The 26,578-nt window shown below is 48.5% G+C and overlaps 1 protein-coding gene across 2 annotated transcripts in view; it reads right to left on the reverse strand.

Annotated features, from left to right (window-relative positions):
* Nucleotides 1-299: 299 nt before the first annotated feature.
* The window catches only part of GPR156 (G protein-coupled receptor 156), a gene marked incomplete at both ends in the record, with an annotated part of 95,399 nt that continues 69,120 nt past the window's right edge, over nt 300-26,578 (reverse strand). The window contains 6 exons of one of the 2 annotated variants that reach the window (XM_080695465.1): nt 300-1,613; nt 7,285-7,443; nt 14,252-14,488; nt 20,088-20,183; nt 21,406-21,519; nt 26,421-26,531. In XM_080695465.1, coding sequence (XP_080551591.1) covers nt 300-1,613; nt 7,285-7,443; nt 14,252-14,488; nt 20,088-20,183; nt 21,406-21,519; nt 26,421-26,531 — 2,031 coding nt within the window. Of the gene's footprint in view, nt 1,614-7,284; nt 7,444-14,251; nt 14,489-20,087; nt 20,184-21,393; nt 21,520-26,420; nt 26,532-26,578 lie in introns of both variants that reach the window. The other variant, XM_080695464.1, reaches the window with a different exon arrangement.

Below are 26,578 nucleotides of genomic sequence, written 5' to 3' on the forward strand. Positions count from 1 at the left end.
CAGAAAACTCCATGTGCTCAGTAAGCACCATATATTCAAGGGGGGAGTGTCTTCTAAAGTCACTCAGCAGGAGTCTTTGACAGTAGTGATGTGAGGTAGTAGCAAGACAAGGCAGTATCCTTCTTTTGCTGGATCAAGAAGTGCTTAAAGTTAACAGTTGAGCCTAGCTGAAACACGGTCAGAGCTGGTCAGCTGCAGCACCGGTCTGTCTGTTCCCTGAAGACCAGGCTCTCCTTCTGGAGGCCTCAGTTCTGTTTGACGGGAACGGACTGCTCCCTCCAGACCAACTCTGCTGCTGCTCACACCAGTGTGGGTTTCAAGTCATCTTTGAAGTTCACGATGGGCTTGGAGCGGCCCCACAGCTTTTCCCAGGAGGCCAGTCCCCCAGCAGGCTCCGGGTCAGTGTCTGAGGTGCCACTGTCACTAGAGTCAGAGGAGCTCTGGAAGCAGATTTCACAGTAGGGCCGGTGGCAGCGGCAGAAGAATTCGTCTGAGCTGCTAGACTCGGTGTCAAGGTAGTTGCACGGAGAATACAGGGAGGGACAGTCAGGGGACCCTGGGGGCCGCAGCTGCTGCAGCTGGGCCCGGTCTGGTGAAGGGGACAGGCGTGAGGCAGAGATGGAAGGCTGGTGATGGGGGGTGGTGTGACTCCCTCCGGCCCCCCGGGGCTCTGTCTGGCCTTCGTTGCCCTCCAGGGTGCCCAGCCTCCCTTGAGGATCCGGGAGGAGTGAGGGCTTCCTGGAAGAGAGCCTTGGTACCTTGGGATCAGAAGTTTGGAGGTGCAGCCTCGGGTTGCCCCCACTTTGTATATTCAACCCATCGTGTGCCCGTGAAACGGTCCTGTCTGCCCGATGCCCAGCACTGGATGTGCCAGATGGGTGTATACGGGCCCGCAGAGCTGCCCGCCTCCTCCGCACCACGTAAGGGCTGAAGCCCAGCTCCTTGGGGAGGGGCCTCTTCTGGGAACTGCGGGCAGCACTGCTCCTCCAGAGCTGCTGGGGATGAGACGGAGACAGGGAGATGGAGACGGGAGCCTCGGGGCCCAGGTCCAACTCTTTTAATACTTCCCGAAGCTTCTCCCTGACCACTGAGCTGACCCTAGGTCGTCTCTCTGGGGGCTCCTCTGAGCTCTGCCTCTGTCCCTGGGGGTCAGAGGCCCCTCCACCTGGTACAAGACTCTGGCTGGGGGCTGTGGATACTTGTTCTCTTTCTGGATCCTGGCTTTGCTCAGCCTGTGGCTTCTGCCTACAACCTGGCTCTAGGTGATCAGAAAAGTCTTTGAAGTTGGCTGTCTTCTCTTTCTGACCCAGGCAAGAGCTGGTGCTCCTCCCAGGTGGCCTGATGCACTGCAGGTTTGGGGAGGGACCTGGGGGGCACTGAGAGTCCTGGTCGGTCACGCCCCTGCCATTCTGAGAGGTGGAAGGACATTCTGATGGTTCTTGGGCTGCCAGGCCATGGGCAGAGGCTGCGGCTGGATCATCCTTGCCCTGGAAGGAAGTGGGTGTGGCAGCCCACCCTGGGGGGTCGTAGGTGCACTCAGCAGACATCAGCCTCACTAGCTTCTCTTTGGCGTTGTTTACTTGTTCCTGCAGGCTTTCAATCACAGCATTTTTCTGTAAAATAAAAGCCATTCATCAACCAAAGATGATGCCAAGGGTTCCATACTACCTCCTAAGGTGGAGAAAGTGCGGCGTTGGGACACCGCAGTTCCTCTGGTGCACTGGCTCTAGGGAGGTGCCTCTGTCAGCAGAAAGGAGTTGATGCATGCAAAGTGCTTAGCGCAGTGACCCACACACGGCACTCAATAAAGGCCACTGTGAGTTACTGTGCTAGGACCTCCACCTCCTCTTCCACTTCTAGACTGTGTGGTGCCATGAGGAGGCGGAGTCTACTGCTTGTGGCTGCTGAGCATGCCCTCATCTTTCCCCAGGGCCAAGAGGGTCAGTGTACTCTGCAGGATGCTGGCCTGGATAGAGTGTGGGATGAGCCACCTCTGGGGTTCTCATACTTTTGTAAACTACAGATGAATCTGAAGTGTATCTTCAGGGGATGAACAAATATTTTTCCTTTGCTAAACAATCTAAAAAAATTGGAAAGAACCAGCTGGGCATGGGATCCCAGGAACTGGGAGGCTGAGTCCAGAGGATCGCAGGTTGAAGCTCAGCAACTTAGTGAGGTCCTATTTCCAAATAAAATAGGGCTGGGAGTGTAGCTCAGTGGTAAAATGCTCCTGTGTTCAATACCAAAGTAACACAGAGAGAGAGAGAGAGAGAGAGAGAGAGAGAGAGAGAGAGAGAGAGAGAGAGAGAATTCCTGGGCCAAAGAAACCCAAGAACATGGGGCTGGTGTCATCCATCACCTCCCCCAGACTGGACATCTTGGGATGAGAGGCCCAAGCTAGCATGTGGCAACATCAGCTGTCAATATCTCCTGATAAAGTATGTTATGTGTGTAGAATTATCACTGAAGCTTGAGACATATAAACAAACAAACAAACAAACAACAAGGAGTATTGGGCCTAAGTTTCTGGTAGTTGAATTCAGTAACTCTAGAATGAAACCTGAAGATGAATGAGGCGGGGGAAGTTCTGCACCTGAGCTGTCCACCTGCTGCCTGGACATCAGTGGATAAACAGGCCGTGCACTGCAGGAGACAGCTGCAGAGGTGTACCCGGCGTATCTGCAGGATACTGGGGCAGGAGGTAGGCGTATCGGTGGGCAGTGGGTGTATTGGGTGTGACCACACTCTGGGCATCTTTCTGTGGTACAACAAGTGGATTATCTAGTACAGACAGTCCATCCACCTCTGGAAAGTTCTGATGCTCAAAGAAGCAGAAGGGATGAGGTTTTCCTGGGGAGTGGGCAGCCTTGGGCAGATGGCAGGGGGGTTAAGGGTTTCAAGAGGGCAACAACAGAAGCCCTGTGCTCTAGGAAGGGCTAATGTGAGTACCAGAATGTTACCTCCTTGTTACCATTCTCTTTGGAAATGGAGGGAGAGCATCCCTTTATCATACTCTAGAAACAAAAGGATATTCCCTTTTTTTGGTAAACATATACAGGTGCCCATGGGCCAAGCCTGTGTTTGCCTTTCAGATTTACATGAAAGAGTTGTCCAAAAATGACCCTTTAAGAGGGCAGTAACAGCAGGTGCGTGGTGGCGCATGCTTGTGGTCCTGGCGTTTGGGAAGCTGAGACAGGAGGGTCGTGGTTCATGGCCAGCTTCAGCTACTTAATGAGGCCCTTTGCAACTCAGTGAGACCTTGTTTCAAAATAAAGAATAAAAAAATAGGGCTGGGAGTGTTGCTAGGAGGTAGAATGTCCCTGGGTTCCATCCCCAGTACTTAAAAAAAAAAAAAAAGAAAGAAAAAAGCTGGGCGTGGTGGCACATGCTTGTAATCCCAGCGCTTAGAAGGCTGAAACAGGAGGATCACACAGGTTCGAAGCTACCCTCAGCTACTTAGTGAGGCTCTCAGCAACTTAGTGAGATCCTGTTTCCAAATAAAGTATAAAATAAGTCTGGAAGTATAACCTGGAGGTAGAAAAGCCCTTGGGTTCCACCCCCAGTACCACAATAAATAAATAAATAAATAAATAAATAAATAAATAAATAAATTAAATTAAATAGAGAAGTAACTTACATAAAATTGTCCAGCCGGACATGGTGTCACAGGCTTGTAATCCCACCATTTGGGACAGCCTCGGCTACTTAGCAAGGCCCTTCGCAACTCAGTGAGACCTTGTTTCAAAAAAATATAAAGACTAGCAGGGCGTGGTGGCGCATGCTTGTAATCCCCGCGCTTGGGAGGCAGAGACAGGAGGATCACGCAGGTTCGAAGTCAGCCGCGCTGGCTTACGAGACCCTGTTTCCAAATTTTTAAATGTATAAAAATAGGTCTGGGAGTATAGCCCGAAGGTATAAGGACTTCCAGGAACCCCAGTACCACCAAAAAAAGAAAAAAGAAAAAAAATATATAAAGATTAAAAAATAGGGCTGGGGGCGTGGCTTGAAGGTACAATACCCCTGGGTTCCATCCCCAGTACTCCCCCCCACACACACACATTGTCCAATGATCTGGCAGCAGCCCCCCAGGTGGACCCAGTGTTCCCCATGCTGAGCAGGAAAGAGATTTCTTGACACTCTGGTTTACTGTACTTTACCACCAGGAGAGAGGCCAGGACCAGGAGGCGATATGGTGAATGAGGAAGCAGCTTTTCTGACACCAGCCTGCCAGCTTTCTCCCGCTCCCTGCAGAGTGGTGAGGCCCGGGGGTTGCTGGAGTGTGGGCGACTCAGGAACTTGCCAGGGGCAGGTCAGGTGAGTAACAGGGAAGCACCCAGGCTCCTCCTGATATCTGGGATGTGCCAGATCGATCTCTGCTCTCTCTGTGATCTCGCGGGGAGGGGGGAAGACTGGGATGGGCACAGGGCACCTTGACCCTCTCTCTCCTCCTGAAACCCACCTAGTAACCCTCGTGCTGGCTTCAGGAGGCCTTTACTGCCTCACTGAGTCAGGAAGAAGCATGACTGGTGACAGCTGGGGGAGATCTGAATACTGCCTCTGTACTGAACCATGAGCTCCTCTGAGTATAAGAAAATAGCTTCTACATGAGTTGGGAAGACTGCTCTCCTCCCAGTAAACCAAACATCTGAAGCTGGCTGGCGACAGACTTAGAAGCATCAATGTAAACAGTGTATTTTCCTCCTTCCAGAAAAGGAAGTGGGACTCTGTTTTCACCTTGGACGCGTGCTCATTAGAGGCGCAGCACGAGGCCCTGCGTGGGGAGACCAAAATCTGACCTACCGCCTCAGCAGCTTTAACATTAGCTTATTAATGATGACTTTTGGCGTGCTGGGGAAGCAAATTGACAATGGATGTGTGTCACAGGGTGCATGCTATTTATTAGGGAGACATGGAGCCCAACGCTCGTGTGTTTGGTTCTAGGAGAGAAAATAACAGGTGAGTTTCTGCTGTTGCAGAGCATGGAGGGAGGCTCTTCCATCTCTGGGAGGCTCTGTCTGTGGCCTGCATACAGACTGGGAGGTCAGTGACAGATGTAGCCCCTAGCAGTTTCAGGGGGACCCCTGGCTATAGAGATGAGAGGGCCAAGGACGAGGAGATGGTGTGCCCAGGTCATGGGAAAGTAAGATGGAGGCACCGGGTGGCAGATGGGGCTGTGCCAGAGGAAACTGCAAACTGAATGGCTGGAGTCAGGGCTTAGGCACACCGAGGTGTGTGTGCTTATATGTTGGACAGGGCTGGCACGGGCGACGCGAATATCAGACCCTCTTGCGCCTTCCTTCCACGGGCCCGAGCTCTGGCTGCCAGATCTTAGGACTGACTTGGGGAAGGGGACTGGGGTGTAGTGGGTGCTGGGCAGCCAGCCCTGAACCACCCACACATCTGCGGACCTTCCAGCCCTTCCTCTGCGGACTCCAGGCTTCCTTTAGGATGGAGTAGATACGATCACTGCGTGGGAAACAGGAGCATGGCAGAAGTACAAAAAGCGCGTCACAAATTACCATAATGCTCAAGAGTCAGTCCGCTCGGCCGCTCCAGCATTAGCTGATTATAAAGGAAACCCATCCAGGCTGTTCTAAGCCAAGTTTCTGGCCTTCTGTTTAGCTGGGGGAAAAAATGCTTCTTTGACTTCACAGAGCATCGAAGGCAACGCTACTGTTCCCTTGCCAGGAAAGATGTCTGGCTTTGAACTAAATGTTTAATAAACAGTAAAGAAGTAGAGAGGAGTTCCCCTGATGGACAACCAAGAGGCCCAGGGCCGAGGGCATGGTTCAGGGGGCCAGTATAGCGGTGGGGTGTGGGTGCCCGGGCAGGCTCAGCCCTCCATCTGTGGGGCTTCTCAGGGCCTGCCACACCATGCTCTCACCAGGACTGTGTATGCCATCAGCAGTCCCATTGCAAAAAAAAAAGTCCAGTCTTCCAAACAGCACCTAGCCAGGTATGTCCCATAACCAAAAAACAAATGAAATGCAATTTAGTTAATATCAAAATACTGACTAATCCCCCTGGCCCCGTGCCTTCTTCCTGAGGAATGCAGCTCTCAAGCTCTTCCACGTGTTTGTCTCAAGCCCACAGAGGCTCGTCTGGGAGAGGGGCCAACTCTGGCTCCAGTAGAGAAGAAAGAAGGGCGGGTGGGGGCTGCCTGCCTGTAACCCTGGGTGCTGTGATGACATTCAGAGGCCCTTGTTCAGTGCAATAATGCATCTGTAGAATGGTCTGGAGTTCTGGGCTGACGGGCCGATTGAGATCTCCTCTTAGTACCTGGAGGAGACAGTAAAGGCATCTTGGATATGCGGGCACTACCCTATCTAAAGGAAGAATGTATATCCAGATGTCCACTACGACTCAGGGCCTTTCCACTGCTGTTCCCCCTGCTTAGAATGCTCTTCCCTGTACTCTTTGCCTGGTCAATTTGTACTTAACCTTCTGCTCTTATTCAGAGAGTTTTTCTGACTGCTCTAAATTAGCTTCTTTCCTGATTTTTTTTCTTCATAATTCATTGCATGGTGTGTGTGTGTGTGTGTGTGTGTGTGTGTGTGTGTGTGTGTGTGTCTAGGGATGGAGGCCAGGGGCATTTTATCTCTGTGTGATACCCTCAGCCCTATCTTATTCTTTTATTTTGAAACAGGGTCTAAGTTGCAGAAGCTGGCCATGGACTCATGACTCTTCTCTCTCAGCCTCCCAAGAACTGGAAACACAAGTGTTATTTGCTGCCGCCATGTCCACTAGCATGGTTTATGATTATATGTTTGCTTGATCAATATCCATTTTTTCCACTAGACTGTAAGTTCCATGAGGGTAGACATTAAGTTTTGTCTCTTAGCCCATAGCACAATGTCTGTACCACAGAAATGACTGAATATACACCTGTTCATCGACTGCAGGCAGTGGAGGAGGACCCTGGAAAGGCTGAGTTTTGTTTGCAGTCTAAAGAAAGTGGAAGAAGGGGAAGAGAGAGCTGGGCTTGGTGGTGCACACCTGTAATTCCAGTACTTGGGAGGCTGAGACAGGAGGATCACAGGTTTGAGCCTCAGCAACTTAGCAAGACTCTCAGAAACCTAGTGAGACCCTGTTTTAAAACAAAAAACTTTAAAGTGGGCTGAGGGTGTAGTTTGGAGGTAGAACGCCTCTGGGTTCAATCTCCGGTGCCACAAACAACAACAGAAAGGGAGGAGAAGAAGCGAGAGTGTCGGCCGTGGGGGCGCGTGGTCACCCGTGCGTGGCTGGAGTCTCTGATGGGGATTCGCCAGGCCGGGTGCGGCTTACTTCTGTGAGGAGCCTCTCCATGGAACTCTTCTCTCCTCTTGGGGGGCAGTTCTGTTCCTCACCAAACTGGGTATGGAAGCTTTTGCTGGGAGTGCTGAAATATTTGGCCATGTGTCTGATTGTTTGGTTTTCCCCTTCAAATGCCTTCCACTGCTTCAGCTGTTAGAAGAAAGAACACATGTTATTTATTTAATTACACACCCAGAAACACATTCCCTCACTCTTTCTCATAAACAGCAAGGAATGACTCCGTCACAGACACACATGCGCACGGGCCGTTCCTTGCTCTCCAGGGCTCACAGACAGCAATGACAGAGAGCGGAGGGAATGTTAAGGCTAGACAGTTTTAGAAATGCCCAAGGAAGATGATAGCAGGCAACAGATCAGGATGACCTTAGCTCCCCTACTTACCCACTGCCAAACGGATCAAAGAAAACCAGCACCGACATATACTCCTACAGCCACATTCTAAGGCCAGAGTTTAGGAGCTGTTAGAAGAGGGTCAAGCATTCTAAACGCTGCAGGTTTCAAATGAAACTGTATCTAGTTATATGTAGCTGTTCTTCATTATTTTTCACTTGTTTGAGAGTAATGATGTACTTCCTGCCATGAGAACCCAGTTCCTTGTTACTGGCCTTCCAACCCCAAGGAAGGGAGAGAGCGCGAGCAAGAACCACAGAGAGTAGTAAAAAAAAGATAGCATGTTTGGTCTGACGCATAGCCATAGTATTTCCTTGACGACCGAGGAGAGACTCGAGCAGGAGTGTGACTTGTCTAAGCTTAGAGGGTGAGCTGGCAGCAGACACACAGCTGTAACCAGGGCCCTGGGCCGCAGCACAGGTCCTCACACGCTGATGAAGACAGACTGCTGGCATAAACTTCCCGGAGAAGCAGTCTGTGGAGGCATGGGCTGGCTCACTGCGGTAGGGATGAATGGACACAGGACATTCACAGATGTCCACTTGGTAAACACCAGTGTTGTGGACTGACGGGGACACGGCAGTGGAGGCTTCTCTTTTCCCCTCAGGAATCCCCATAACTAAGCACCCTGGCAATAGATGCCGAGGACCACAGCACATCCGTTTGAGAAACGATGCTTAAGCATTTATGGGCAGCCTTAAAGGAACCGGGGATTTCCTTGGTTGCTCAGCAAACATGTACTGAGGTCTGATTATGGAGTAAACCCACATTCCATAAATCTCAGATAGGATTGTTGATTTCACCCTCAATTTCGGTACCACATGCCCAACCAAGCCCTCTTGTGTCCTCTGTGGACTTGTACCACGAGTCTGCACAAGCTATGCTGGGATGGGGGAGGAGCCATCTTTTCAGAATCTCTCAAAGGGCTCCGCCTACAGAGGGCTGCCTTCTGTTCAGGAGCTACTGGGGCCACTACCACAGGTCACTCTCTGGTCTTATGTGGATAAAGCAGACCTCCAGAGGGTAAACACGTCCCTGGCTGTGTCGCAGAGTTTCTGCTTCCTTTCAGCACCCCCTTCCTTAGCAATATAGCTTTTCTCTCTCACCCCTGGACCCCAAGTCTGAGCCCTCTCTGCAGGAATGCCAGAGGGACAGCTCAACGTGGACATAATGGGCCTCTGGGGCTCTGGGTTGGTCTTTCCCTAAGCTGGCCAGGTGGAAAGACGAAACCCCATCCCTCCTCCCAAATCCCTCATTTGTGAAGATCCTGGTGCTTAAGACGTCAGGGTGTCTGGAAGAGAGCTACAACTGATCCTCGGGTCACAAAGCACTTCCTCCCGAAGGGCAGGCATGTTCCTGCTTTCTCAGCCTGTGGTGAGTGGGTGTGGTAGGCTGCGTAGGGCCCCTCCACGGTGCTCACTTGCTCCCGAAACCCTGGAACTTGTGGCTATGCTACCTTACATGGCAAGAGAACCCTGTACATGGGAACATGGGATTAAGGATTTTGGAATGGAGAGATTATACCAGATTACCCAGGTGAGCCCACAAGAATCACAAGAACCCCTGTTAAATGCAGACCTGGGGGCTGGAATCAGAGCAGGAGAGGCGACAATGGAAAAGTGTGTGTGTGGGGGGGGGGGTTGAAGATGTCACATTGCTGGCTCAGAAGCTAGAAGGGACATGAGCCAAAGAAAGCAGGTGGCTTCTAGAAACTGGAAAAGACAAGGAAATGAATTCCGCTTTAAAGCGTCCAGAAGGAACAAAGTCCTCCAGGACACCTAGATTGTAGCCAGATAAGACCCATTCCAGACTTCTGACCTCAAACTATAAGATAATACACTTGTGTTGTTCTGAGCCACTGAGCTTGTGGTAATATGTCACAGCCTCAACAGGAAACTACTGCAGTGGGTCTGAATGTCCAGGCTTTAACAGATCACACCAGGGCTTTCAGAGGCTGGCCATAGGTACCTCTCACCTCCTGCCTCTCTCCCCTTAACTCCATTTGTGCTTAAAAAATAGCAAAGACACGTGGTATTCCAAGCACACACAGAACATTCTCTCACACCTCTCTGTCCCTGGTCCTGGTGTTATCCCATCTGAAATGCCACCACTGTCCCTCCCCCGTCTGCCCAATAAAGTCTTACAATTCCTCCAAGACTGCCCTTGAATGCTTCATTCTCTGAGCAGGTGGCACAGAGTTCCCAGGGTGGCTGGGTGGGCGCCTTCTTCAAAGCACTTAACACTTGCATCTCAATTCCTTCCCAGTCTAGAGGTGGACCCTCCCTGTTTTCACTCAATGTGACCGGCTGCTAATGCTTGGATGGATCCATGAATAAATGAATTAATGAAGGAAGCTTTTCTTTAAAAAGCTCTCCAGTCTACCAGGGGCGCTGGGACCCAGACAGATAACCATGGGGCAGGGTAGCCAGTCCTAAGCATACTCTTCTTGGAGGTCCCCCCTAATTATACTTTGGGGGGTCTGACCTCAGGCCCCGCCCGCCTCGCAGGAGGAGCAGGGCAGGGCTGGGAGGCTGGGTCACAAAAGCAAAGGCTGGCTGACTGGTGGTGATGACTTCAGTGCCTGGCACAAACACTTAGGCATTTCCCGAGTGCCCTTGTAGAATGTTTTATGGCCCCCTCGTCTCCTTGTCGCTCTCGTCACCTGGCTCTCCAGCGCCGTCTAGAGGCTCCTCGGACATTACTGCTGCTTTCACAAGCTCCTCCATTCCTGGCCAGTCTGAAGGCTCCGCGGAACCACCTCCCCCAAATCTCCTTCCCTGTGGTTCCCCTCACACACTTTCCCAAATATACTCGGATGCCTTTGTGTCCCGCGGATGCATGGTGCAAGTCTCACTGAGAACTGTTCTACCAAAGACCCTGCTGGGGGGGAGGGGGATTAAGGAGGGAGAATCAATTTAGTCAAATCTCAGTCATTTCTATATTTTGAGAATGAAATTAAAAAAAAAAGAATTTACGTCTTTCACCTACAATATAATAGACTATAAAATATTATTTTAGTTTCACATCATGGTCAGTTAAAGAAGAAAGAGGATGAGAGAAAAATAGAGATAAAATAAGAGAAAGAAAGCTCAGAAAGCTAAGAGAAAAGGGGGGAGACAGAGAGGATGCAGAAGGGCCAGGGCCCCCTGTCTGCACAGTTCCTGCAGCCCATAATATCCCTATCTTCACTTCCACTTCAACAAACCAGATGCTCCCCGCTGAATGAAGACACAGGAGTCAGATTTTGAGCTGACTGCCACCCAGCATCTTTGTGTCTGTGTAGAAGAGAATGCACTGAGGTGTCACCAGTGTGCTAGGTGCTGAAGATTCAAAGGCCAGAGGAAGTGGCCCTGTGGCTGAGGCTTAGGACACAAGGGGCAGAGGGGAGAGGCCAGGGCCCCATGTGGAGGCCACTGATTCACGCAGTTTCCCCTGGAGGTTTTGTTTACAGTGGGAAGGCTTCCCTCTGATGGTTCCTTGGTGAATACTTCTGTCCCAAAGTATTTGGTGCTGTGTTTCAGAGACTTCTCTTAGCTCTAAATTGTACTGTGAGATCTGTTCTCCATATTTTTATCTCTTTTCTCATTTTTATCTGTCTTCGTGCTTTCTGCTTCTTTTATTTACTAATTCCATATTTGCAGTGTCCAAGTACCTATTCAATGCTTCTATTGGGATTTAAAATTTAACAACATAGCCAGGCGTGGTGGTGCATGCTTGTAATCCCCGCGCTTGGGAGGCTGAGACAGGAGGATCGCGCAGGTTCAAAGCCAGCCTCAACTACTGAGTGAGGCTCTCAGCAACTTAGTGAGACCCTGTTTCTAAATAAAGTATAAAATAGGTCTGGGAGTATAGCCCAGGGATAGAAAGCCTCTGGGTTCCACCCCCAGTACCACACACACACAAAAAAAATTTAACAACGTATTTTCCTCCCTGCTCGTTATTTCACTATCTAAGACGGCGTCCTCTGTATGATGGGTTGTTTCTGTTGAACAGAGGCAATATCCTTTGGATCTTCTTCTAAAAATGTCTATTCCACTTCAGAGGAAGGTCCTCTCCAGATCTTCAGATATTTATGGTTCTCTTCTTGTGCAGGTTTTCTCCATAGGTCCTCTCCCCCTAAATTTACAGCCTTACACAGGAAGAGCTATACTTTCCTAGCATAATATATATAACCTCTTGCCCTCTCCCTCTTGGTCACAAGATGGCTACCATAGCATCAAGCATCACATATCCTCAAGGCAGGGACAAGATATTAGGGTCTTGCTGTGCTTATTGCCCCCCCACCCCAGGAAAGTAAAAGCTTTCTCAGAAGACTTCCAGAAAAACTACAGTGTCAATACAGTGCCCAGGGGCAGCACTGGCCCTCAGGGAGGCTGACAAACTAAATGTTTAGCTCTTTCAGCCTCCATAGTGGAGGTGAGCATGGAAGAAAGAGGTTGTCACTAATCAACAATGTTGGCCACGGAGGATACAGGGCAGGCCCCTCCCTGTTCCCTTGACCTCCAGGGAAGAACAGCTTTGCTTTTCAGAGCCTGTTCCTGCTGTGTCCCAGGAAATAGGTCTGTGCTTTCAGTGGCTTCCTTCAGTCCAGCTCCTACAACATTAAGATCTGGCAAGAATTCCTCCAGTCTCTGGCATAGACGCAACGCTCATCCTTGGATTCTAAATGCTGCTGCAGCTGATTTTTCCATATTGTTTGTTTGTTTGTTTGTTTGTTTATTTATTTATTTATTTATTTATTTGTGGTACTGGGGGTGAAACCCAGAAGCTTTCTACCTCCGGGCTATACTCCCAGACCCTTTTGTATTTTATTTGGAAACAGGGTCTCACTAAGTTGCTGAGAGCCTCACTAAGTAGCTGAGGCTGGCTTTGAACCTGTGCGATCCTCCTTTCTCAGTCTCCCAAGTGCGGGGATTACAAGCATGCGCCACCACGCCCGGCCTTTCTTTCTTTCTTTCTTTCTTTCTTTCTTTCTTTCTTTCTTTCTTTCTTTCTGTCTTTCGTGGTACAGGGGGTGGAACCCAGAGGCTTTCTACCTCCGGGGTATACTCCCAGACCTATTTTATATTTTATTTGGAAACAGGGTCTCACTAAGTTGCTGAGAGCCTCACTCAGTAGTTGAGGCTGGCTTCGAACCTGTGGGATTCTCCAGCCTCCCAAGTGCAGGGATTACATGCATGAGCCACCACGTCTGGCTTATTTATTTATTTATTTATTTATTTATTTATTTGGTGGTACTGGGGGTAGAACCCAGGGGCTTATCTACCTCCGGGCTATGCTCCCAGACCTATCTTATATTTTATTTGGAAACAGGGTCTCACTAAGTTGCCGAGAGCCTCCCTAAGTAGCTGAGTCTGGCTTCGAACGTCTGTGATTCTCTTGTCTCAGCCTCCCAAGTGCTGGGATTACAAGCATGGGCCACCACGCCCGGCTTACTGTTTATTTGTGTGTGTGTGTGTGTGTGTGTGTGTGTGTGTGTGTGTGTGTGTGTGTGGTGTTGGGGATTGAACCCAGGGCATTCGACCTCTGAGCTACATCCCTCACCCCCTTTTTATTTTGAAACAAGGTCTCACTAAAGTGTGGAGGCTGTTGAACCTGCCAATCCTCTGAGACAAGAGGACTAGCAGGGATTGATTACTGGGACAAACTCCGTGTCTGGTCATATTTGCTTATTCTGACAAACACTTTAATGAGAAGTTATGAGCAGGAGGAAGGGAAAAGGACCCAGGCTTGTGTCGCCATCATGCCACAAAGTGCTCTCTTCTCTTGTGTCAGTACACTGTCATCACTGGGAACCAGAACGGGGGCTGGAGAGAGGAGAAAAAGGAGAACTAGGAGGGAAAGAAGAAAGCGCCCAATGGCAGGTTCACTAATGTGGATGGATGCGGCTCCGTGGTCCCTGGGGCACAGCGTGAACAATTACACGCCACTTTCTCTGAGCCTATGAATCCTTCTCCTGTCCTCTGATGCCCTTTCTCCCTCTTTGCAGTCTGAAGAGTTCTGCTTCTATCTTCCTCCCTTAGATATTTTCTTCTTAATCCCCATAACATGAAACTCATTTTTTATTCCTCCCAGTTGTAAAAAGAAAAGGCACATTTTAGATTTTTCCCCAATAAAAAGAAAAGGAAAACATTTTAAAATCATAAAGTTCCAAGTAGATTTTCCCTTCTATGAATCTGCAGTCTCCAATGGAAAGAAACAACAGTCTCTCCCTCCCAAACTTGGAAAAGAACTAGCATTATTGAGATGAAGGGGGATGACAGGAATGGGTGAATCAGACTGGAGTGGGGGTGAGGGCGGAAAGGCAGCCACCAAGGTGGAGGCGCGGCCACTGCATGGCTCCCTCTGGTCCCTCTGGTCTTCCCTCTTGCAGACAGAGGAGCAGGGCTGTCCTCCCCTGCATGGGCGAGGAAGGACAGAGGGGGCCCCTGCCTTCCTTCTGCCCCTCTAATAAATAGCAAGGAAAGAAAACGAGCTGTCTGTCCTGCCCAGTGAAAACTCTGCCATGACCCAGAGGCCCAGCCCTGCAAAATCCCCCGGAGCTCACCTGGGGAATGAAGATGAAGCAGTTGATTGTGGTTGTGCAAACAAAGATGCCTCCAGACGTGAGTCCGAAGACCAGGTTGGGCCAGGAGTGCAAGTATCTGGTGACTACAAAAAGTAGCCCTGCAGCCAGTACCAGGAGGTTGACCCCAACCATGATGGTTAGGGACTGATTCACAGGAGGAGAGCTGACATGGTCCGTCAGCCCAGCCAGGTAGGCACCATACAGCAGGCACAGTCCCTGGAGGAGGAGAGGGAAGACAGGGAGCAGAGATTCGGAGGAGAACAGTAGGGATGCGAGCCACACCCACATCTGCAAAATTGGGCGAATAATACTTACTTTAAAGGGCCACTGTAAGGATTTGCTAAGAAAGCATTTAGGAATGCCCTTATGGCAGCCCCGTAAAACTAGTAGGTACTTCATGAATGTTATTTTCATCTCTTTCACTGATAATTAGTTTATCAGAGGTCAGCAAGTCAGCCATCAGGCAAGACTCTCCTGGGACAAGGTGCAGGATGGGCTCGCGTGGGTGGGTAGGGCCCCGCTGAAAGGGGCGATGGGTGCAGGAGGACTCGTCCATTGTGTGGTCTGTACTGCACAAAGCTGACGGGGCGGGTGGGAGCTGATAGTGACCCGCGCTCTGCTTCTTGGGTCCTCAACCACAGCGGAGCAGTGCCCAGAAGGAGAAACTTTCCCCCCTAATTTGCCCCCAAATACCATCTGCTTGCCAAGCTCTGCACCTGCAAGACTGCATCTGCCTAGAAGGGATGCCATTTTCTAATTGACACAAAGGATCTCTATAGGCTCTGGTGGCTCTGTGCCAGTGGGGGTTTATGGGAAATGGAGGGTGGAAGAGGAGAACAAAGGCAGCGGCGGGACCTAGGCCAGGCTGTGGGTCGCAGCCGGCACAGGCAGCTGAGCTGGTCTAGGCTTCTCACTGCTTGTAACATTCCCTGTCCCCACCACGAGGAACTCGGGCCAATTCTTTTTCCATGACTATAAACCTACGCTCAGAGTTCTCACTCGTACAAACGTCAAAATAACTCACAGCACCTTAAAGTGCTGCTTTTTCTGCAAGGTGCTGCATATATACAGAAACTGAAGCCTTAATCATAATAAATAGCATATAGCCAGCCACCACACAGGTGGTACTCACTATAATTCCAGTACTTGGGAGCCTGAGACAGGAGGATCCAAGGTTCAAGGCCAGCCTCAACAACTTAGTGAATGAAACCCTGTTTCAAAATCTAAAATGAGATGGGCGTGGTGGCGCACACTTGTAATCCCCGCGCTTGGGAGGTGGAGACAGGAGGATCGCACAGGTTCAAAGCCAGCCTTGCTGGCTTAAAAGACCCTGTTTCCAAATAAAAATATAAAATAGGTCTGGGAGTGTAGCCCGGAAGTAGAAGGGCTTCCAGGAACCTGAGTACCACAAAAAAAAAAAAAAAAGAGCTGGCGTGTTGGCACACGCTTGTAATCCTAGTACTTGGGAGACCGAGACAGGAGGATCGCAGGTTCGTGGCCAGTCTCAGCCACTCAGTGAGGCTCTCAACAACTTAGTGAGACTCTGTTTCAAAATAAATAATAATAATTTTAAAGTGCTGGGGGTGTAGCTCAGAGGTAAAATGCCCCTGAATTAAATCTCTATTTCCACAAGAATAAATAAACAAATAAATGAATGAATAAAAATAGGGCTGAGGTGTAGCTCAGAGATAGTATGCCCTTGGCTTCCATCAGTAGTACCCCTCCCCCACCAGAGCCCCCAAAGCATATAGAGTCAACATGATTTTCTGACTGTGTGCAAAGTGCTATGCTGGGTGTAGGGCAGAAATTTGTGCTACAAAGAATAAATTATGGTCCTGACTCTCAGGGGATAGTCTGGTAGGGAGGTTTAAGGGGAAGCCTGCACCGGTCCTTTCTTATAACACAGATTCAAAGATGCCGTGGGGGGTGTGATGGGGCTGGAACGATGGGGATTCAGAAGGAGAATGATGATAGTACAGTCAGATACCAGCAGGGCACCTCCTGGCGACACTACAGTCACACGACCTGGCCAACCCCACCCGCAGGGACAGGAAAACTAATTTCTGGACCACCAGATGTGTCAAGAAAGAAGGGATCAGTATAATCACACGTTCAAGGCCAGCCAGAGCAACTTAGTGAGACCTTGTCTCAAAATAAAACTTCGGAAGCCGGGCGTGGTAGCACATGCTTGTAATTCAGCCTTCAGGAGACTGAGACCAGAGGATCGCGGTTTGCGGACAGCCTCAGCTACTTAGTGAGGCCTTCCACAACTTAGTGAGACCCTGTTTCAAAATAAAGAATAAAAAAAAAAAAATAGGGCAGGGGTGTAGCTCGGAGGTCAAATGCCTCTGGTTTCCATCCCCAGATCTGCAAAATAAATAAATAAAAATAAATAAATAAAATAAAACTTCAGAAAAGGACTGGAGATTTAGCCCAGAGTTAGAGAGCTTGTCTAACATGGACAAGGCCCTGGTATCATCAATCCCTGGTATCATCAGAAAAAAAGGTTCAAATATGCTTCTAATAAAATATTTTAACCTCATTAGAATTCTTGCTAAAAGAAATCAGGCGTGACTATAGCCTCTCTACAGCGACGACTCCTGTTCCAATGTCAGACCTGATCTTGTCAGTCATTCACCTTCCCTGCTAAGCCAGGGCGAGGGTGGTGGACGGGTGGGGAGTTGCTGGGGTGATGGGGGTCCTGGAACTTAGTGTGGAGACTGGGGTCACGCTTGGGAGCTCCTCCCTGACCAGGGAGCCCATGGGGGTCTGGTCAGTTTCCTCTCCTCCTTCTTCCTTTGTCCCACAGAACAGTATTCCTGTGAAATATGATAGAATGAGAATACGGAAAGGCAATGGAGAAAGGAAGCTGAGGTGAGCGATGGTGAGCGCCGCTGCGGGTTGCTGGGTGTCCTGCGGGGAGCAGGAGCTCTGCTACAGGGGCTCTGGGACCTGGGAAAGGCGCCATGTTTTTCAGAGCTGTCCAGGGGACATGGAAGAAGAACAATAACATCTAATATTGATGGAGCTCTTGCTGTAGGCCAGGGTGACCGAAAACTCTTAGGACCCACTAACTCTTTAGAAGCTTCAGAACGGCGAGGAGGGGATGTCCTCGTCTCACTATTTTGCTACGGAGGGCACTGAGGCTCGGAGAGTTAGATGAGGCCCCATGACAGCTGGAAAGGGCCGAGCCCAGATTCAGACCCATTCTGTCTCCTTCAGATGCTCATTTCCTTAACCATTAGTGAGATGTGAGAGATCACCGGCTGTTCACTTTCTGCAATCTTTTTTTTTTTTTTTTTTGGCAGGTCTGGGGATGGAAACCACGGGCATTCGACCTCTGAGCTACGTCCCCTGCCCTATTTTTATTCTTTATTTTGAAACAGGGTCTCACTAAGTTGTGGAGGGCCTCACTAAGCTGAGGCTGTCTGCGAACCGCCATCCTCCGGTCTCAGCCTCCAGAATGCTGGGATTACAAGCGTGCGCCAACACGCCTGGCTGGAGTCTTTTACACAATATTTCTATCAAAGTAAAGTGTGCATGTAACTAAAAGGCAAGGTTTTCCTGCCCCAGCCCACCCATCTCAGGCCTGCTCGTAGTGGTAGAATAGGTAAAATTTACCTTTTCCTTTTTTGGTGCTGGAGGTTGAACCCATGAGGCATTCCACCTCTGAGTTATACTCCCAGCCCCTTTGACTTTTTTATTTTGAAACAAGGTTCCCCGAAATCGCTGAGGCTGGCCTCTAGCCTGCGATCCTCCTGTCTCAGCCTCCAAAGTAATGGGATTACAGGTGTGTGCCACCACCCCTGGCTAAGTTTACACACAAACATAAATATATACATACATTTATTTTTATTTTTATTTATTTTTATTTTTTGGTGGTACTGGGGTTCCTGGAAGCCCTTCTCCCTCTGGGCTACACTCCCAGACCTATTTTTACATTTTTATTTGGAAACAGGGTCTCGTAAGCCAGCACGCGTGGCTGGCTTCGAACCTGCGCGATCCTCCTGTCTCTGCCTCCCAAGCACGGGGATTACAAGCGTGCACCACCACACCCGGCTACATACATACATTTATTTGTTCATTCATTCTACCTCTGAGCTATACCCCTAGTACTATTTAGTTTTAGGGATTTTTTTTTTTTGTAGTACTGGGGCATTTTGCAGCCCAGGAGCATTCTATCTCTGAGATACATCTCAGCCCTATTTTATTATTTTTTTAAATTAGAAACAGGGTCTAACTTGCAGGCCCTCGCTAAGTTGCTGAGGCTGGCCGCAAAGCCCTCATCCTTCCGTCTCAGCCTCCCAAGTACTGGGATTGCAGTACCCATACAGTTTAACCTTTCAAGGCCACCAACTGCTACAAAAACTCCTCCTGCAGCTCTCTGCCATCCAGGCTTCCTTGCCTGACAGTCAACAGCAGCCTCCCGTCCGGCAGGGCAGGCCTGTTCACCAGCTGGCCCCATACCCTCAGAACCAGTTTCCTGGCCCTCCAAGCTGTAAACCAGCTAAGAGGGATAAGAGGAGACACTGTTCCCAGCTTAATTTGTTCTGAGTGCATGCAGTATGCCACTGTATCTGTTTTGAGGACCACCCTTAGTGCCCTGTATAGTTATCCTGTGCCCTCTGAAAACAGTACCCTGTGTTTGCCCATCTAACAGAGACTAAGGATGGGAGGTTGGGGGCAGTATGGAGATACTCTGAGGCAGCTGGAATCCTCAAAGGACACCAAGGATGCTGCCGTCCGTCTTGCAGGCTGACTTGTTTTCAGCCAGAGTGACAAAGTCAGGTGGGTAAAACGTAGCAGCAAAGCCAGTGTGCTGGCACACGCTTGTAATCCCAGCATTCGGGAGGCTGAGACAGGAGGGTCCTGGCTCCTGGTCAGCCTCAGCTACTTAGTGAGGCCCTTTGCAACTCAGTGAGACCCTGTTTCAAAATAAAGAATAAAAAGTAGGACTGAGAGTATAGCTCCGAGGTAGAATGCCCCTGGGTTCCAAAAACAAACAAACAAACAAACAAACAAACAAACAAAACCAGACCACAAGCCAGGAGTCATGGCACATGCCTGTAATCCCAGTACTTCAGAGGTTGAGACAAGAGGATGGCAAGTTTGAGGACAGCCTCAGCAATGTAGTGAGACTCTCAGCAACCTAGTGAGACCCTGTTCCAAAGAAAAAAAATGCTGGGTGTGGTGACGCAGGCCTGTAATTTCAGTACTGGGGAGGCTGAGACAGAAAGATCACAGGTTTGTGGACAGCCTCAGAAACTTAGTGAAGCTCTCAGCAACTAAGTGAGACTCTTGTTTCAAAATAAAAAAAGTAAAAAGGGCTGGGAGGTATAGCTCTGAGGTAGAATGTCCCTGAGTTTAATTCTCAGCACCACAAAAAAAAAGAAAAAAGGAAAAAAGAAAGGAAGGAAGAAAGGAGGGAGGGAGGGAGGGAGAAAAAGGGAGAGGAGGGAAGATAGGGAGGTGGGAAGAGATAGCATGCCCCTGGGTTGAATCCCCAGTATCACAAAACAGAAAAACAAAAAATGGACATGACATCGGAGAAATCAGTTCATGAATTCCACATGACTTAGGGGCAGGCTGAATGAGGAAGTCCAGAGTTGGAAAAGTGACCCCCCCCCAAATAAAGAGATAAATAGTAGAGAAACAACAGGGCTTTGAGATGCATGCATCAACAGAGGGGACCTCTGAGTTTGAGATTCTTTGTAGATGCCATTGATTAAAGGATCTCATTCATTCTTGTCATTCTCTCTTCATATCCATTGTTGGTGACAGATAAACTGTATCTCAAGGAGATGTGGTTACTGACCTTGCATCCCAAGACAAGAGCAATCCAGACATCGGAGTAGCGTGACGCACAGAAGTGTGTGTTGGTCAAAGAGCAGGACACGTCTCTCCCTGTCACCTAGGAGGGACACAGGGTCAGGTGTAAGGGTCCCACAATGACCAGGCTCACACAGCATCCATGTGAATGTCCTGGAGCGCGAGCTCCTTCACAGGACACAGCCCCCCGCCCCGTATGTAAAAATGGAAGTGTGTAGGTGACCCCACTAGAACCCCAATGAGACCGACCACTGAGCTGGAGGAAAAGATGAGGCAGCTGAGCGGGCATGTGGGTGCCGGGTGGCGCTGAATTACCCTCAGTCACATGCTTTGTGGCCTTTTATTTTATTTTATTTTATTCCTATACTGGAGATTGAATCCAGGGGATTTCTATCTCTAAGCTACACTCCCAGCTCTATTTAATTAAATTAATTAATTAATTTATTTATTTATTTATTTTTGTGGTACTAGGGAATGAAACCCAGGGGCATTCTACCTCCGAGCTACATACACCCCCCCAGCCCTATTTTTATTCTAATTTTGTTTTATTTACTTATTTATTTATTTAGTGGGTCGGGATGGAACTGAGGAGTATTCTACCTCTGAGCTACACCTCCTGTCCTATATTTTATTCTTTACTTTGAAACAGAGTCTCACTGAGTTGCGGAGGGCCTCACTAAGTAGCTGAGGCTATCTGTGAACCACAATCCTCCGGCCTCAGCCTCCCTAATGCTGGGATTACAAGTGTGAGCCACCACGCCCGGCTTGATCCTTCCACTTTAGAACCTACAGTGCTGTGATGTCCACTGAATTCCTTAGCCCTCTGGGAGGCTGGAGGAAAAAAGACTTAGCGAGGTTAAGTAACTTTCCCCGGGTCACATCCCTGGTGAGCTGTGGAGCTGGGATTTGAACCAGGAATGACTGGCTCCGAGACTGCTGCAAAATACTACCTCCGCTTCTCAGTAATCAGGGGAAGGAAAGGACACCGGGCTGAGAGTTGGGCTGAGAGTTGTCGTTATTGATGATGTGGAGGCAGAGATAACTGCCAGGTGGACTCCAGGTGTTGACATCTCCTGAGAAGGGCTGGGGTGGGGGCAGGGAGCAGAGGCGGGGCAGCTGGGCCTGCAGAGAGGCCAGGGAGCCCAAGGCAGCCACAGCTCCCAAAGCTCCTTTTCCTTCTTGCTGCAAGGACAGCTGCATGGTGAACACGGTGAACACAGCTGGGAGAATGACCCAGTGAACACAGAGGCCAGCCCCGCCGGCTTTAGAATCCCCAGGGACTGGGCCCTCACCGTCATGCTGACGCCGAGGATCTGGAGGCACTGGATGGGATCAGTCAGCACCCATGTCACCAGCAGGACCACGTCAGCCATCACCAGGGCCGCCACCAACCCCAGCAACTGCAGGTCTTTGATAATCTGAAAAAGAATCGAGGTCGGAATGTCCCCTTGCTTGCTCACATGCGGCTAGAGCGTCCCACATGCCCCGAGCTGTGGGCTCCATGGGCAGCCCTCCCCAGGAGCTTCAAAGGCAGCCAGCAAAGAAGACTCCGGCACCAAGCATCTGCAATGACTTCTATGCTGTAATTATCACGCTTACCGTTCTATACTACCATTTGTGTAACTTTTTTTTCTTTTTCTTTTCTTTTCTTTCTTTCTTTTTTTTTTTTGGTGGTACTGGGGGTGGAATCCAGAGGCTTTCTATTTTCATATTTTATTTGGAAATAGGGTCTCACTAAGTTGCTGAGAGCCTCACTAAGTTGCTTAGGCTGGCTTCGAACCTGTGCGATCCTCCTGTCTCAGCCTCCCAAGTGCAGGGATTACAAACGTGCGCCACCACGCCAGGCTCATTTGTGCAACATATATATATATATATATATATATATATATATATATATATTAGTGGTACTAGGGGTGGAACCCAGGAGCTTTCCATCTCCGTGCTATACTCCCAGACCTATTTTATACTTTATTTGGAAACAGGGTCTCAAACCTGTGCGACCCTCCTGTCTCAGCCTCCCAAGCGCAGGGATTACAAGCGTGCACCACCACGCCCAGCTCATGACCTATCTTTTCTAACAATGGATTGGAGTCAAGGAGTCTTCTCAATTAACACATTATTTCTAGATATGTTTAGATGAGCAAAAAGAGAAAAGTGGAGGTTTTAACATCAATCTGCTAACAACTATGAACTTGGAGGGCGGGGCTGAGAGATGGAGGTGGTACATGAGGAATTACTAGCATTTTATTTATATACATAGGAATCACTTGATTTAATAGGATGAGAATGTGTTACCTTCATGACCACAAAATTAAGAAAAAACGGTGGCAGGAGAAAACATTGAGAAATATCAGGGAACAGAGAAGACAAGAATTATGAGGAAGGCTCAGGCTCGGGACTGTATGCAGCTCTCGGAAACTGGGGCACAACTGGGGCTCGAAGCTTGTGGCAATCAATTAAAGAAGCACAACTAGTTATATGATTCAACAAAGTATATCTGCTGCCTAATCCAATGACTCAACCAGGAATAAAGAGGAACTCCCCAAAGCAGAGTAGTGATAAGGGAGTTATCGACGGTGGAGGGACAAGCTTCAAAGTGCAGAAAGAGAAAAAGAAAACCTTTCTTTAGAATTCTACACCCAGAGCTGGGTATGGTGGTGCATGCTTATAATTCCAGTACCCGGGAGGCTGAGAAATCAGTTCTCTACAGTTGAATACAAGATTCAACACAATTCCAAACAAAATCCCAAAAGGATTTTTGTAGAGACCAACAAACTGATTGAAAACTTCATACGGGAGCCAGGCGCGATGGCACACGCTTGGGAAGGCTGAGACAGGAGGATTGTGGTTTGTGGACAGCCTCAGCTACTCAGTGAGGTCCTTTGCAACTCAGTGACACTCTGTTTCAAAAAATAAAGAATAAAAAATAGGGCAGGGGGCATAGCTCGGAGGTAGAGGCCCTGGGTTCCATCCCTAGACCTGCAAAAAAAGGTATTTCTTTTTTTATTTTTTATTTTTTTGTGGTACTGGGGTTCCTGGAAGCCCTTCTACCTCCGGGCTACACTCCCAGACCTATTTTTACATTTTTATTTGGAAACAGGGTCTCCTAAGCCAGCGCGCGTGGCTGGCTTTGAACCTGTGTGATCCTCCTGTCTCTGCCTCCCAAGCGCGGGGATTACAAGCGTGCGCCACCATGCAAAAAGAAGTATTTCTAAAAGGAAACACAGGAGAGAAATCTTTGGTGCCTTGAGATAGGCAAACATTTCTTAGATAAAGAACAAATCAGTAAATTGAAATTCATCAAAATTAGAAATTTCTTCTTTTTGAAAGATACTCAAGTAAATATTAAAAAAAAATATTGCTGCAAATCATGTATCTAATAAAGAACTTGTGCCTTAGCCAGGCGTGGTGGCGCACGCTTGTAATTCCCACGCTTGGGAGGCTGAGACAGGAGGATCATACAGGTTTGAAGCCAGCCTCAGCTACTTAGTGGGGCTCTTAGCAACTTAGTGAGACCCTGTTTCCAAATAAAATATAAAATAGGTCTGGAAGTATAGTCTCTGGGTTCCACTCCTAGTACCACCAAAACAACAACAAAAAAAACTTGTGCCCCGAATAATGAGTTTAATTAAAAAAAAAAACTAGTGAAAGAGGGCTGAGACAGAAGGATTGCAGGTTTGAAGCCAGCCTCAGCAACATAGCAAAACCCTCAGCAAATTAATGAGACCCTGTTTCAAAATTAAAAAGATAAATTAGGGCCTGGGGTATAGCTCAGAGGTAGAATACTCCTGGGTTCAATCCCTAATACCAAGCCCCCCCCCCACACACACAGGGGGAAAAAAAAAAAGGGAAAGATTTGAATAGATACTTCACCAAAGAAGACACATGGGTGGTAAATAGGCACGTGAAAAATTGTTCAACGTTGCATTAGGGAGATGCAAATTAAAACCACAGTGAGCTATCTGCCACACACACTAAAATGAGAAAGACTAACACAATCAAGATTCGGCAAGGGTGCAGGTTGATCGGGAGGTAGGCTGGAACCACTGCTTTGGAAAACAGTTGTTACTTTTTTTTTTTTTTTAATGGGTGCTGGGAATGGAACAAACCCAGGGTCCTTCTACCTCCAAGTTACACTCCCAGATCTATTTTATATTTTATTTGGAAACAGGGTCTCACTAAGTTGTTGAGAGCCTCACTAAAGTGCTGAGGCTGGCTTTGAACCTGCAATTGTCCTGGCTCAGCCTCCCAAGAACTGGGATTATAAGCATGTGCCACCACACCCAGCTTTTATTTTTTTTAAAAGTTAAATATACACTTATCATTTGACTCAACCATTCTACTCCTAGGTTTTTATCAAAGAGAAACGAAAGCATAGGGTCCAGACAAAGATGTGTGCATGAATATTCATAGCTCGATTATTTTTTTTTATTTATTTATTGAATGCAGGGGTATTCTACCTCTGAGTTATATCTCCAGTCCTTTTTATTTTGAAATAGGGTCTACTAAGTTGCAGAGAGCCTTGCTAAGTTGCTGAGGCTGGCAGCAAACCTGTGACCTTCCTGTCTCAGCCTCCCAAGTATTGGGATTACAGGGTCTGCGTGAATTCAGGTGTGCACCACCAACCCTGGATAGCATCTTTACTTTTATTTTTATTTTTATTTTGGTGGTACTGGGGTTCCTGGAAGCCCTTCTACCTCCAGGCTACACTCCCAGACCTATTTTTACATTTTTTTTTTTTTAAATTTTGGAAACAGGGTCTCCTAAGCCAGCGCACGCAGCTTGGCTTCGAACCTGTGCGATCTTCCTGTCTCTGCCTCCCAAGCGCGGGATTACAAGCGTGCGCCACCACGCCCGGCAGCATCTTTATTTTTAATAGTCTTGAACTGGAAACAGCTCAAACATCCATAAACAGGTGAATGGATAAGCACTTGTCTCTACACTGGAATACTACTCAGCTAACAAGGAAAAAACTTTTGATGCATACAACAATAAGGATGAATAATTATACTATTCACCAAGATAATCATATGGGTATTTGAGGGTCTGAGACAGGAGGAAGATGGCAAGTTCAAAGCCAACCTCAGCAACTTAGTGAGACCCTCATTAATTTAGAGAGACCTTCTTCAAAATAAAAAATTAAAAAGAGCTGAGGGTATAAATCAACAAAAGAAGTTTATATGGGTAAAATAAGCCAGACCCCCCCCCAAAAAAAAGGACATACTGAATGATCGCATTTATATTGAATTCTGGAAAATGCAAACTAATAATGACAGAAAGAAAATCAATGGTGTCCTGAGGACAGGGAGAGGCGAGGGGACTCAGGAAGCTTTGGGGAGGGCTGCATATGTTCCTTATGCACCATGCTTCATGGGTGCATACATATGTTGAAACTTATCAAATCGTATGCTTTGAACAGATGCAATTCCTTGCATGTCAATTATACCTCAGAAAAAAAAGAGCTGTTTTTGAAAGGGAAATCAGTGTTCTGGGAGGATGGATGAACTTTTTGTCCTTTCAGGCATCTTCCTCATCTGCATGGTTACTCACAGCTGAGCTTTTCATAAATATTCATCATGATTCAATAATATTTGCTAAAAAATCTCATCATTCCAAAGAAGTAGACTGTGACGGCATGACATAAGAGGTCTGGGAAGAGCCTTTATCCAGAGGCTGGGGGTTGGCGCTGAGGTTCGGGAGCCTGATAAAGTGGAGGGTATGGTTTTGTCAATTCCCGGTATCAGGGATTTGTGGGTGATCTGGCCACCAAGTGGCTTCTGGGGCTGATTCTATCTGCTGCAGGGGTTTCCTCTTCTTTGATCACTGCTCTAGCCACATCCTCAGCCTTCTACAGCAATCGTTCTTCTTCCTGTCATTTCTGGACCACACCGGTGCCAAGCACAGGGTATAAGCCAACAAAAGAAGCCATATGGGTAAAATAAGCCAGGAAAAAAAGTACATACTGAATAATCCCATTTATATGAAAATTTGGAAAATGCAAACTAATAGTAACAGAAAGAAAATCAATGTGTGTTAAGGCTTCTTGTTCTCCCTCACGCCTGTGCCAGGTATTCAGGTCCCCATGGGGCCTGGGACGGGTGAAGGAAGAGCAGAGGCCAGGTTCAAAGACCTAGCTCATAGTCCTTCAGTTGTGGGTCTTTCTGAGGCCGCAGGGTGCCAAGGTTTGAAATGAGGAGCAAAAATTTCAGATGTTCCTCATTGGGGCAAGGCCTGGCGAAGTGGGCAGGCTTCTCTAGCATCTGCTGCAGCGTGGAGCTGCTCTCTGAGATCCAGCATGGTGTGCGAGCTGCCTACTCACCACTCTCTTGTCTGGGACCCTCTGGGTAAACACCTTGTAGAGTCGCCAGCTCTTCCCCAGGATGGGGCCAAACACGAGGGAGGTTCCGATGCACAGCATGGACAGTCTTATCTACGGGTGGAAGGGGCAGAAGAGAGTCAGGAGAGGATCCTCCATCG

Source organism: Muscardinus avellanarius (genome assembly GCF_963383645.1).
Source record: "Muscardinus avellanarius genome assembly, chromosome: 5".
Lineage (NCBI taxonomy): Eukaryota > Metazoa > Chordata > Mammalia > Rodentia > Gliridae > Muscardinus > Muscardinus avellanarius.